The sequence below is a fragment of the Solenopsis invicta genome, chromosome 6 (assembly GCF_016802725.1).
Source record: "Solenopsis invicta isolate M01_SB chromosome 6, UNIL_Sinv_3.0, whole genome shotgun sequence".
Lineage (NCBI taxonomy): Eukaryota > Metazoa > Arthropoda > Insecta > Hymenoptera > Formicidae > Solenopsis > Solenopsis invicta.
In genome coordinates this window covers 22,275,698-22,289,791 of record NC_052669.1, presented here as the reverse complement: position 1 = coordinate 22,289,791, position 14,094 = coordinate 22,275,698, and the positions used below count along the sequence as shown (strand labels likewise).

The 14,094-nt window shown below is 36.2% G+C and overlaps 1 protein-coding gene across 1 annotated transcript in view; it reads left to right on the top strand.

Moving 5' to 3' along the window:
* Window positions 1-5,808, top strand: part of LOC105203876 (homeobox protein Nkx-6.1) — a 55,052-nt gene extending 49,244 nt beyond the window's left edge. Inside the window, exon 4 of the mRNA XM_039451330.1 lies at window positions 2,743-5,808. Coding sequence (XP_039307264.1) covers window positions 2,743-3,033 — 291 coding nt within the window. The 3' untranslated portion in view covers window positions 3,034-5,808. The remainder of the gene's footprint in view (window positions 1-2,742) is intronic.
* Window positions 5,809-14,094: the final 8,286 nt, after the last annotated feature.

Below are 14,094 nucleotides of genomic sequence, written 5' to 3'. Positions count from 1 at the left end.
CCGTTATCTTAATTCCTCGAGTATTTTAATTTTCATCCGAACAACCATTAACTTTTACGGCCGGCCGTTTACTTTTTAATTCGTTTACCGCTTCGCGCCCGCGCTCGCTCGCCGGGACGCTTATATCTTTAATTTAAGCTCTCGACTTGGCGGCCATTGAACAAGCCTGCGGATTGGGGTTGGATACGGAAGAGCGGCGGCGGCGGCGGTGGCAGCAACGGGGTGGCTGGAAGGAGGGAGGACGAGGGCGAAGAGGAAGAGGAGGAGTTTAGCGGGGGCCACACGCTGGCATGGATCGGGGGTGGTTTGTGGGTGCAATCGCGCTACGGTGAAGCTCCCCGTACTCCCCTGACACCCGTTACGTTAATTAAATACATTGTTGCGGGGACACAGACTCCTACTGTGTATCTCGAGCTTTATAGGTGCAGAGGGGCACCTTAAGTTAGCGCCGTTTCCGACTCCCTCCGGTCCCCGCGGGAGGCCAGTCGCCGATGAATTTTCTCCGGGACCTTTGCCCGTTAATTCAAATGTTATAGACGCCTGCTAGAGTCGAGGCCGGCGTATTAATCGAGAGAGGTCGAATGGACTCTACGGGTGGGCGATGTTAAAGATGTCGAGAGTCGGCTATTTCAATAATTCGCCGGTCGATTCGCGTCGAAGGGTTGCTGCTTCACGACGAGGGTTTTTGCTTTAAAAGTTAGTTTGTTCTTCAAAAATCCAACTAACGTACTTGGAAGGTTTAAAAAGCCATCCTACATCATAATTTCTATTCACTTAGCGTTTATAACTTGGGTATACATATAATAGAGAAAATTTACTTAAAAATTTTTAGCGTTATCAAATTAGATACTGAAATCAATTTATAATAAAATTATTAGTAAAAAGAAGTATTCGATTACTGTGACTGAACGATTGCTAAGATTTGAAAGTTTTCGATGCAGCTTGATGCAGCTTGATGCAGGAAACATTTACCTACAGAGAAAGGATTAGTCAACGAAGCTAAAATATAGCCATGAAAACTAAGACATGACCTTGAAATAGGGACAGTTAATACCGTTGTTACTGAAGCTATTAATTATTGAAATGTGATAGCTATAGCAAAAAAATATTTGCTTCTAAAATCAAGTATACGTAATTGCGTCTCATAAATTGCGATTCAAATGCGCAATTTTATACACTCTGTTAAGAGGAACCTAAAGTCAGTCTTGTTTTATCGATTAAACGTAATAATTTTGTAACAACTTTTCGTATGAATTACTTCTATAGATTTAGAAAACCTCTTTCAGAATTAAAGTACATGCATTAATGCATGTTTACAGTATTTACAGACTTAACGCAGAGAACAAAAAAAGTTTTTTTTTTTTAATTCAAATTTCTTTTATCATTGCTTAGAGAAAAATGGCATTCAGAACTTGTGTGTCAAGTTGTGACAATATTTGCTTGATATAAAAATTCTCAGTTTGTACTTATAAAATTGGAGCCTCTAGACATGTAAATTACACGAAGAAAAAACGTCGAATTTTTAAGTTAGATTTAGATACTTAATTCAATATTTATTTATACGAAAAGTTTATACGAAAATTTATTCGCATATATGCGTGCGATATTGATGTAGTAGTATGTAATGACATATTGATATTTCGTAAACCGTATATATTTTAAATCGAATATAAGTCGTTTCAGTCAGTAAAACTCACGACTTCAGAATTCTCTTAAAAATCAACAGTAAAATTTAATGTAATGTAACAGAAGCAAATTTCAAGTAGGTACACCCACGGTCATCGATTCTGTCCCTCGGAAAATTTTACAAACTGAAAAATCACCATCTTTCTACATACTCGCAGTTCATGATTAACGTAACGTCAGAGCTTACTGCCGCGCCGGCCGCTTGCGACCGCATTTGACATAAAGGCGAAGTAATTTTTATGTTAAATACGATAAATTTTCGAAAGTTAATCCGCGAACTCAAGTTTTGAAGATAAATATAATTAATAATTTCTCGTGATGAAAAAGAAGATAAATTAAAGATAAATTTTTAAAAACTATCAAACTATTATTAAATTATTGTACTGTTATTAAATTATTGTGTTGTTTCAGTGTCATTTAATTAATAATTTCTACGCTAATCATAAACTGCGAGTACGTAGAAAGATAGTGACTTCTCAGTTTGTAAAATTTTCCGATGGACAGAATCGATGACGGTGGGTGTACACTAAAAAAACATTTAAAATGATCAAAAATGCATTAAATTTCATGCACATACTTTTCAGTTATAGATACATTAAATTTAATGTATTAATACTTAAAAATACATTAAGTTTCGTGACTTTTTTAACAATACGCTTAAGATATTGGGGAATAAGTAACTACCATTTTCTTAGCGATTTGTATAAAAGTCCATGAAAACTGTATCTCGCAGTACACGTATTTTATCTTCAATAACCAGCTTTAAGCAATGACAGAAAAATTCCATGTGCTATTGACATTTCCAAATCACAGTGTAGTTTTCATATTACTCACGACTGCAACAGTGTCGCTTTCGGCAAGTCTTTTTACCTTATTTTCCATTTATCGCTTTACAACTAATATAAAACTGCACCATGAATATTCAATGAGCATTTTAAATTATAATTTTCGGAGACCGGCGAAATTGGAGATTGAACTTAACGAATGCATCGGAGAATTAAAATCACGATTTAATCATGAACCTGTTAACACGGGCGTCCGTTTCTGGATTTCCAGGTATGGTTCCAGAATCGGCGGACGAAGTGGCGAAAGAAGCACGCGGCGGAGATGGCGACGGCGAAGCGGCGGCAGGAGGAGGTCGAGGGCGTCGTCGCCGAGGGTGAGGACGGTTGCAGCGATGCTGAGGCCGACGGCAGCAGTGGTGGCGGCGGCAGCGGTGGCGGCGGCGGTAACGGTGGCGGTGGCGGTGGCGGCGGTGGCGGTGGTGGTGGTGGTGGTGGCGGCGGCGGTGGCGAGACCGCCGCGAAGAGGCTGCGAAGGGAGCTGGAGCAGCAGTACAGGCATTGAGAACCGCCGGGGACGGCGGGGGTTGCCCGGGGACACGCGGGGGCGCGAAAAAAGGGAAAAGAGGGACGCGGAGGAGAAGGATAAGGCGTGGCCCGGGGGCGGCGCGTTCCGGAGGGTTCCTCGCGGCTTGTTCGGGGAACGACGCGCGTGTCGGCTCGGAAATGATCGCGGAACGACTGTACGGCGGCAGCGACGGCGGCGGAGAGAGAAAGGGAGAAAGGGAGAAGCGGAGAAAGAGAGAGAGAGAGAGAGAGAGATCTGCACGAGTATGTGTGTGTCCGTCTTTCTTCGTGATTTAGCCGAATGCTTAACGCGACGTCGCGACTGACGTACGGGATGTCCGGGAAGTCGCGCGTCTTCTCAGTATCACGGAAAATACGAGAGGGAGGTTTTAGAATTTTAATAGAGAGCAGATTGGGAATTTTGAGGTTCACGGAGTTGACTCTCTTGTCGAGTTACGAGTAAAAGATCCAGAAGAGTGGAAAGAACTTACTTTTCGAGTTAACTTCGGATGGACTTTTGCCGAAGCCAAATTTTAATTGAGGAAGTTTAATTCGTCTTTCGTAAGATTCTCTTCGATTTTCCAAAATTGAGGAATTCCGCAACCGAGAGAAAGCGCGCGTGATTTGCGGGACATCCGACGTGTCTGACGTTCCGCAAGATGGGACGCGTAAGTGTTTCGCGACAATGCCGTGTCAGTACAGTCGAAGACGATCGCCTCACTTTCGAAGCGAACCAATCTTTACGGTAATTGCCATTAATTTTGATCGGTGCTCGGTTTTAACGGGCACTTCGATTCGCTCTGACTGAAACATTGCGAATTGCGAAGCGTTGATTTTGTCGGTGGCGGATTTGTTGATGCTCAACTAGGGAACTTTAAGTAAGCACTAGCGACGGTAATTTAAATCCAATTGAGTGTTGTACAATATAAAGCGAAATGCCACTTATTTTCATTTTTCATATCGATTAAAAAATTCATATTATTAATATGTGAATATAATATCGCAATTATTAAGTAGGGAAACGCTTTCGTGAGAAGAGGCTGACTAAAAATTTCGGTGCATAATGAATCTGCCATCCGACAAAATGATCTGGCGACAATTGGAATTCAAACTACGTCCCGTTGCCAAAACTGATCTCTATGATAATTCGAAAGCGTCGATAGAGACTATCGAGTCATCGCTGATCTCGAAATTTAAGTCAAATTGCTCGACCAAGTTGAGTGCGTTTATCCAGGGACTTTAACCTTTTGCGGCATAGTGACACATCCACACTACCTCTCAGTTTTTTTTTACGATTTTTACAAATTTTTTACACATAAAATTTTCAAAATTTTCAAATTTGGATTTCGGATTTGAAATCAGGCCAAAAATCTTTCGAGCATCAAGTTGAAATTGAATAGAAGAGCGTATGCCGCAAAGGATTAATTAATCAGTCAAGATACCAATTTATTATTATGAAGTGAGTTTGCTTTTTTTGCGACTACAGAAATACTTTATAAATATTTGGTTCCAAGAAATAAATACGAATCTAGCGTGCAGTAAATGCTTTTAAGGGGATGCTGAAACGCAACGAGAATTGGTTGTCAAGCAAGTATATCGGATTAAGTATCGATATTTATATTTTCAAATTTATATTTTTTCAAACAGAGTCATCATGAATTAGCGTCCAGTATCATAAATTAATATCATTTTAGGGGGGGCACGTATCTAGACGAGACCTCAACTTTTTTGTGGGAAAACGGATAAGGATAGACGAGTTGAGTTTATTCCATTGTAAACGTTATACCTTTTTCCATTTGACATTTAAGTTTAATTAAAAAATTATATAAAACGACGTCGCTATTTAAATGTTTTCAAAAAAACACGTGACCACTTCGGTAAAAATCATTAGGCATTTTTTTTTCGTTTATTTGGATTTCTTCCATTTGTATTATTTCATATTAATTATTGACATTATACTATCATTCAACTAAAAAGTCGCAAAACTAGGTATCATTTTGACCTATTTACGTGTATATGCAATCCCTTAAATAATGGATGTATTGCGTGAAAAAAAAATCGCCTGATAAAACTCGCGTGTATCTGCCGATTTAAAGTCGGCAAGTGTCACAACTCCGTCGCCCCGAATTACGCAATCCGCTGCGCGCCGTGTTTGATAGGAAAATATAGCGACGTCCAAATATCGTTAACCACCTTCTCTGGATCGCGACGTGTTACCATCCCCAAAATCTCTCGATCGCGTGTGCATATTTAGTCTGTAGCTACGAGAGCATACGGAGGAATCGATAGGAAGGGTTTGCCGAGCTGCTTATGCGATGGCAGATTAGTCGCCGGGGGCTTTGTTATCCATCCGACAAACAACGCACGGCAAATATGGCAAACAACGCACGCGACGTAACGTCAGCCCCCGTCAAGAAGGTGTTAATGGATAACCATAAATCCAAGGGCCCGGCAATCTCCACGTCGTTCTAAACTAGTCGAATCGTCACCGAGGAAAGGCGCGAATTATTCTCCCGGTTGAATAAATAATTGTACGCGAATGCACTGGACTCGAAATGAGAAAGTACTCCCCGGGAAATTACTCTCTGCGCCAAACACATGACTGACTGTTTTATTATATTGGTATCACGGATTCACGGACATGTCGCTTTAGAAAAGGATAGTGTTATTAACATCAGACCTCGCGTTCACGTACCGCTTAATTAAATTATTTATTTAAAAAAATGAGAAGATATCTTTAATTTATATCTGCAATTTTATCTACAAAAAAAATTTCTTGTCTCAAGTAAATACATTTTTTGTTTCAATTATAATTTATCAATTCAAAGAAATAGTCGTAATAATACTTTTTTATTCCAATGAAATATTATCTCGATAAAAAAATTGTTACAAATAATTATTTCTTTGAATTAATAAATTATAATTCAAGAAAATGCATTTACTTGAGTCAAGAGATCTTTTGCTGTATATAATTTTTTTTAAACCTCAAATAATGAGAAGTGACAATTTAACTGTACTGAATTAGTGATTTTGCTATCGACAAATAAACAAAGATCGTTTGTGAAATCGCTCTTGTTAGGAAAGTGTTTCCAGAAAAGAATTAATTTATTTTTCGGAGAATTAAAACTCATTAAAGCAGCTAAAAGTTTTCTGTTGTTTGTAAAGTTGAAAATTGTTAGAATATTAGTTCATTTATCTTTGTACGATTTTATTCTTTACGTACGAATATTTATTTATTTACGTAAACTGCCAGCAAGAAATTTTTTTTATCTTATTTGTTTAAGCTTCGTTCGTCTGTAAATTACGGTGAAGTTCCCCGATCTACCGTAAAAGAAAAAAAAATCTATGAGAGATAAATTACATGTGAATTTCGAACGAACTTTGCGCGTCGACGAATCGCGCGAAAATGGACTTTGTATATTATGTAGATATACGATAAACGTGAATGTGATATCTAACGTATTTAATACGGCGTTCGGTTTAGGCGCGTAAATGAAATAAGTAGATATCGTCTATTGTAGACTAAAATAAAGTGCAGAAGGAATAGGAGAAAAAAATATATATATACATACACACAAATATATATAAATCGCACCCGTGGCGTGCGTCTAAACTCTGGCTGTTTTTTTTCAGCTGCACTTTCTTTCACATTTTCCACATTTAAAATGAGACGTGTATATTCGAACTTTTTTTTGGGGAGGGGGGGGGTAAAGGAAAAAAGGGTTGACAGAAAAAGGGAAGTAAAAGTGCAACTAAAAAGAACCTTCTGCATTCTTGCCGCAAGTTAACGCTAAATGATTACATTGATCTTGGGCTCTCGTCCAATATAAGGACGTTATATCAACAGTGTATGTCAAACTTTGATTTTTATCAGATTTTATAGAAATTTATATACTTTAATAGTTGTCTGATAGAACCCTCATATTATACGAATAAAGAGAGATTGGATTAAAACTATACAGAGATGTAGTTTTAATCCAGCATTTGTTAATACAACTTTCATTAAAATATAACTTTCACTATACAGGGTTTTTACTCAAATTTTGTAAAAACATTTTCTAAGAATTCCCGAATTTTTTCAAAATTTTATTCAAAATTCCAAATAAGATTAGACTTTTTCTTATGCAACTTTGAAATAAATTGGTTTTATTATATCTTTCTTTTAATGATCTTTAATCAAATATTCTCAATAAAGCCACTTGAGTATTGGATATTAAATTTGTGAAAGTACTACAAAAAAACAATATGAATTAAATACGCATATAATGCCATATGTGTGGCGTACTTGTTGCTAATATAATTTGCGTTATCAAGAAAAAATGTTTAAAGAAAAAAAAGATAGAATTTAAATTCAAAAATTCCAAGAATCTTCTGAAGCATTAAATCCATGATTTTCAAGGAAAAAAAAAAATAAATTAAAAATTCCTGGTTTTCCCGGTTTCTCCCAATAATAAACAACCTGATAATATAACGTCTTTTTTGTAGAGAAATTATATGTTCGATTTTTCTCACTTACCTTACTCTCAGATTAAAATTAAAAAAAGAAAAAAAGATTTCTTGCGTGTATAAACGCGTGATTAATGGCCGGACTGCCTTTTAATCCTAACATGCGGCGGGAATGCAAGCCATAGAACTTGATAAGCGTCAATCGCTGTGTTCAGAAAGATTCGGCAGCGGGCAAGGTCCCGAATATGGGGACAAGAGGGTTCGACGAACGTTTTCCGGACGCAGAACGAAAAAAAGAAATGAAAGAACGCTTCGCTACTTCGCGTGCTGTGAATCTAATCGAGCGATCGTTTCCTAAAAGGCGCATCCTAAATTCTTGCATCCTTGTAACGTCTATCGAGTATGCGACAAACACACACATTGCTGTACAGTAAACCTAGGTAAATTGTTAATGGACGAGGTAGAGACAATCTGTATAAAATACTGTATAAATTATACATACGTGTTATCTATCGCTTGTGTATTATATCTCCAATTTAATAAATGGAACACGTATTATGGTATAATTGTAGAATTATATTATATATCTCGTAATGCGTTCACTTCATTTATCCCGTCCCACGTCGATTATCGCACGTACAATTTTCAGCTCCGTTAAAATCGTTGTAATCAATGTACGTTTTCACATTCGATCAAATTCCGTTTAGCTTTAAACATCGGCTGAATATCCGTTTAATTACAATGAAAAATTAAAGAAAAACGTTAAAATAATATTCTGTACAATGAAATTGGTAACTTCTTTTACTTCAAATTCAATAGGAATATTGATTCAGTTTTTCCATATTGGAAAAAAATGTAAATCGCGAACATCGCGTTTCCTTATCGAATCAACGTTGCGCAATAAAGAAGATGAAATCAATGAAATTTGCGAGAGGTGCAAAATATGTGAATCGCTCACCGGTGATGACCAAATTCCCAAATCCATGCTTCCAAATAAATTTTCTCACATCCGATCGCCTTCATCCGTTGATCTCCTTCCCCCATCGATCTTCCTTCATCGGTCACGTCTGGAAGCAAAAAATATGTTAAAATGAATTTTATATTCTACTATTTGTTATAATTTAAATGGCACACAACGTTCATAAATATTTATTACTATTTATTTTTTTTATATTATATAAATTATTCATATTTTATATACACGAAGGAAAAATAAAATCTTTATTCATCTTATTAAAATATGGATCAAATATTTTATATTTATAAGTAAAAAATAAGTATTTATATTATATATTTCATAAATATTTTTATTATGTTATATATATGGTAAGCTTTTATGATCTATTGATTATTCGGTATAAGATTACAAAAAATATTTATAAAATATTTTAATAAATATCTATAAAATACTCAAACAATTAATACAAATATTATGTACATCCTTTATAAATATTGTACGCTAGCTGGAAATGCTATAAACATCGATTTTTCTTGTGGCAATAAAGAAAACGCGGCTTCGGTGTGACGCGCGATACAAAAATATACGGAACAATGCGATATAATAAATATAATGGAGAGAAAAAGAGAAAAAAAATCGTTTTATCTTACTATGCATAGCGTGGCCGTCTGTCGAGCTCTTTTTGTTATCCCTCGCACGCAATTTTAGCGCACAGACGCGATATACTGTTAATTGGTATCTCCGTATTCTGATTAAATCACGGTTACAATGCAATCTCCGCGTAACTTGCGCTATATGAAGCCACGTATCCGTGTCTGGTGAAATTATTTGCAACTTAGTCCCGGCGATTGCTGTAGTTCGCGAGCGCGGCTCGAGGAAGAGCATTAGTGCGCAATTAATCGGCCATCGCGATGTAGAGAGACGGAGGTAGGGCGAGGGAAAGGGGAAATAACGACGCAAGATGCAAAAAATTTGAATGGAGGAAGTGATTTTCTAAAACGAATTCTCCTAGAAGGATATTTGCTTTTTGCCAGCGAGAGGTAAATTATCATCAACTTTGTCGCAAAAAATTTAACACCCTCCGGTCTAGCACATGACTGTATCGCATATTTACTTTTACTACGCGTGATATTAGAAATTATTATTATAAATGGACAAGGTGCAAACGCATATCATCTTTCTTCCCGTATACAAAACTTACAGTAACATTGCATATTGCAGCAATACTGCAGAAATATTACACAGACTTTTTTGTAATATCATTTCAGCAATGCATTGCAGCAATGTTTCAAAAATATTGTGAATCTTATGTGCTATTATCCTTGAGTAGTACTCGGTAGTTATCATCAGTGAATAGCACACTAGATGGGTTCAGTCCTACTTCTCGTAACTAAAAATAAGACTCATTGTTAGAATACAAGAGATAGAGTAAAAGGCGCAGCGTTATGAAATTTTTCAAGCACTTCCTAATGAAATGATTTCTCGAAGGAGCCAGTTTTCGAAATTGAGTTCAAAGAAGAAAGTAAATAAAATGTATATTGATAGTATACATTTTGTTTCTTTGTAAAAAATCAATTTAGGGACTATCATAAGATGACTCCGGTATTTATGCCATGCAGAGATTTATGAGTGAAGATCAGAAGAAATAGAAAGAGTGGAGAAAACTTGCTTGCAACAACTCTATTATATGCTTTTATGTTAAATTAGTATCGTGTAATTTTAGTTTTCTTTTTGCTCTTAAAATTAACGAAGTTATTGTGAGGTGAATCAATTTGTCAATGTTATGGGTGGCGCAGCAATGTATTATAATTTACCTAACATGAGTACTCTCTCTGTAGGGAGTGTAAAAGATTTATTGATTACTTCGTGATACATAAGTATAGAGAGATAGTAAAGGATAGAGTACATGAAAATACAAGCTCTTGTACTCTTTGTCCAATTTAATTGTTCGGATACTCATGAGTACACTCATGAGTAGCCATATAATCCTATCTTTTTTTTATATACAACAAAAATGTAAGAAATTTTTAAAGTTTCTTTTTCAGAAATATAAGAAAATAAATATTTCGTCTTCCTAATTTTTTTATAGTAGTTGACAGACACAATTTTTATTAATATAATTCATTTGCCTTGAACATAGTACTTGAGATTAAGTTTTTGATCAATGCAGTGCATATACTGGAATTACTCTATTTTTGGAGATTTTATATACCAAAATATTCATATAATGGTACCTAAAATATTATCTCACAACCAAAACATATTTTAATATCGTTGTAATACTGACACCTGGATACCAATTGTTGCAATGTCGCAGGAATATTACAGCAATATTTCATAATGTTTTTGCAATCCCAAACAGCATACAATATTTATAAATATTCATAAATATTTATTACTCTTTACTTTGTGAAAATGTATAAATATTTTATACATATTTTTTTCATAATAGAAAAATCATAAAATCTTATTTATAGTATTTAAATATATAATAAATATACATATATATTGTATACAATATTAATAAATAAAAAAATTAATATTTATAATAATATTTTGTAAGTATTTTTATGATATTGGATAAATCTTTAATAAATATTTCTTGCTGTCTGGGACGTTGCAATCTTGCAATGAAACATTTCTGTGCAATGTTCCTGCAATCTTTTTGTGCTGTATCTATTAGATCGCTGAATTATTTCGAATGAATAGATAATACAACGAATCTCTTTTTTGGAATATAAATTATTGCAATATCAAGGGGAGCCCTCCAGCAAGAGACATACATTGACACAGGAGTCATTCTGTCTCATTTGATATTCAGCGAGAGACAAAGACAGAAAGACTCTTGTGCCGATTTGTGTCTTGCTGGAAAACTCCCTACATCTAAATCAAATCTATTGGAACAAAATGTTTGTTGTTAAAACAAGATTGCTACTGTTGATCCTTCGAAAGTCCATTCGGGAGTTTCGACTCAAATTTGACGAAGCGAGACGGTTTCATGGCATACAAGTCGCGTCTATCTTGTCAACGAGTTCGTCTCACAACGCTATTAGATATTTACCCAGAAATGTAGCATAATTACGGTATCAGCGATAATCAGACCGTATCCAACGGTCCTCTGAAACGTGTCAAAACAGCCGCACGAACTGGACGAAACTAGACTGAACACTCTTCGTCTTCGATCGTCTTGTCGCGTAGATCAGAAATGCTCGACGAAAATCACTGCAAGCGCCATCTCTTCGTGACGTTTTAAACTGCGGCCGATTAACCTGACCATAACTACTTGATGTAAGTAGAACAACTCAATTATAAGTAATAGCAAATTTGGTTGGACGCACTACTGGTACACATTAAAACCCCCGTATACCAACATATCAACATACAAATAAATAATATGTACAAATATGTGATACATTAGTTTTACATTTAAATTTGATTAGTGTATAGCAAATTTTAATGTGCATCTGTGCGTATAATTAAAGTGCAGTTTATAATCGAGTTTGCTATAAGTTATTCTTAAAATATTTTTAATTAGCTTATTAATGTCCATTTTCACCAATGCAGAATTAACTTTGATCTCAGTTTAACTTGCTCTTTATATTATCTTTTTCTAATTCTTAGAACTAGATAAAAATTAAATCGAAATCAAAGTTAATCTTCATTTATGGACATAGACAATTTAAATGTCATATAACCATCGCCATACAATCGACAGTTAAAAAATTTTAAACACAATTTAACGTAAACTCAGCAAAATTGGATAGTAACTACTAAAAAGTAAAATAATAAAGTTAAAAAGTTAATAACTTTCAACCTAGTTAAACAATAATTTAAAATGAGGCTAATGAGAGACAACGCGCGGATGTAGATGCGCAAGAACCATTCTTAACGTTATTATAAATATTTATTCATTTTCACACAAACTCAAATGAATGTTTCGACTCACTTTGGAGTCATCCTCAGCGTATTAATAATGGAATCTTGAAATTTATCATTCGCCTCGCGCGCGGCCTCGAGTCGCTCGACTTTCCGTCGAAGAAAAATCTCTAATACGGATGTCGAGTGAGTACCATGCCGTCACTCCAGCATATCGCCTTAAGAACACGTGGCGAATAAAAATTTCTTCGACCAAAGGGGACATCGAAGACGGGGAATAACTTATTCTCAACTCTCTCTCGCTCTCAGCTTCCCTGCGGGGATGTACGTGCAGCCCGCCTCGGGATGATTTTCTTTTTTCGCAGCGAGGGTCGGGGAAACGAAAGAAACACTCGTAAACAGGCGGGGTGACACGCGCGCGGCCCGCTCACACCCTCGCGGCCTCGACGTATCGATTTCGGATAAGCATGGTGATTAATGTTAACGAGAGTTTTTGCGACTCGTAAAGTGTGTCGGCGGCGCACGTAAACGCGCGCGATCCTTACGTTGCCCCTTTCCCCCGCGGCAGCGGGGACAGTTCTCCACCTCTGAAACGGTGGCTGCACCCCCCGCGCGGCGTATCGGCGCTGTAAATTTATCGCAGCGTTAAGCCGTTAATATTTGCCCGCCTCCTCGGCGGCAGGGCCTTAAATCAATGGGAAATATTCCTAATTGGAATATGGAAAAAGTTGGACCGAGCGGGCCGCCTACGACACGGCGACGACACGAGGGCGCGCGCGCGCTAGTGGGGCACCCCCAGGGGAAAAAGAGAGTCGCATTAAAGGATAAAAGAATATAAATTGTCCCGAGAAGGGGGCGACGCGGCTGAGAAAAACGGCAAGAAGTTTCCGATTAAGGCTCGGAATCGCGCGCGGGACGTGTATTGAACTACAGATTGCGCGGCAGTTATTAACGACGCAGTTATTAACGACGCGCGAAAGTTCGGCACTTTCGGCGGGGGGGGGGGTTGATGCTAATTGCGACGACCGCGGCTGTCGTGCTTGGCGCGAGTATACGAGGGCGATTCGCGAATTGCGGCGCGGATGTTCAAACTTCCCCGACAACACAGTCGATGCGGCAGTACAATTAAATAGCGTTTAATTAGTAGAATGGATACAAGGGCCAAGTATATTACCGAATTTTACGTACGGAGTCATGCGAGATGGGCAGTTTAACTTTCATGTTTCATAAATCTTTTTATTCAAGCGCGAAGATCACTCGTTTTTAAGGAGATATTCCCCTATAAACGCTATATTATTTTTAATATTAAATAATATTCTTGGAATATTAATTGATATTAATAAAAAGTGGTTATATGTCTACTTTCCTGATAATATTGTACGAGTATTATATATGAATATTATATGAAAAGTGAATAATATTATTTACTTCAATATTTTAAATTATTATTAGGAATTAGGAATATTATAACTTTTAGATTAAATGTAATAATTATAAAGTTTATAAATATTTTACTTATGCATAATAATTTATATTAATTTTTCATCAAAGTAATATATTAAGAAAATATTAAAAATATTGAATAATTTCAGAATATTATTTTAATATTATTTTTTTATATTTGTAAATTTTTTTAAATATATTTTATATTTTTTATAATATTCTAAAAATATTGTAATATGTACTTATAGGGTCCTAGTCTACAGCGACAAAAACTTTATTCAGGGAATAAAAAAAATTTCTGCACATATTTTTCTATGCTGTTACAAATTTACTTGT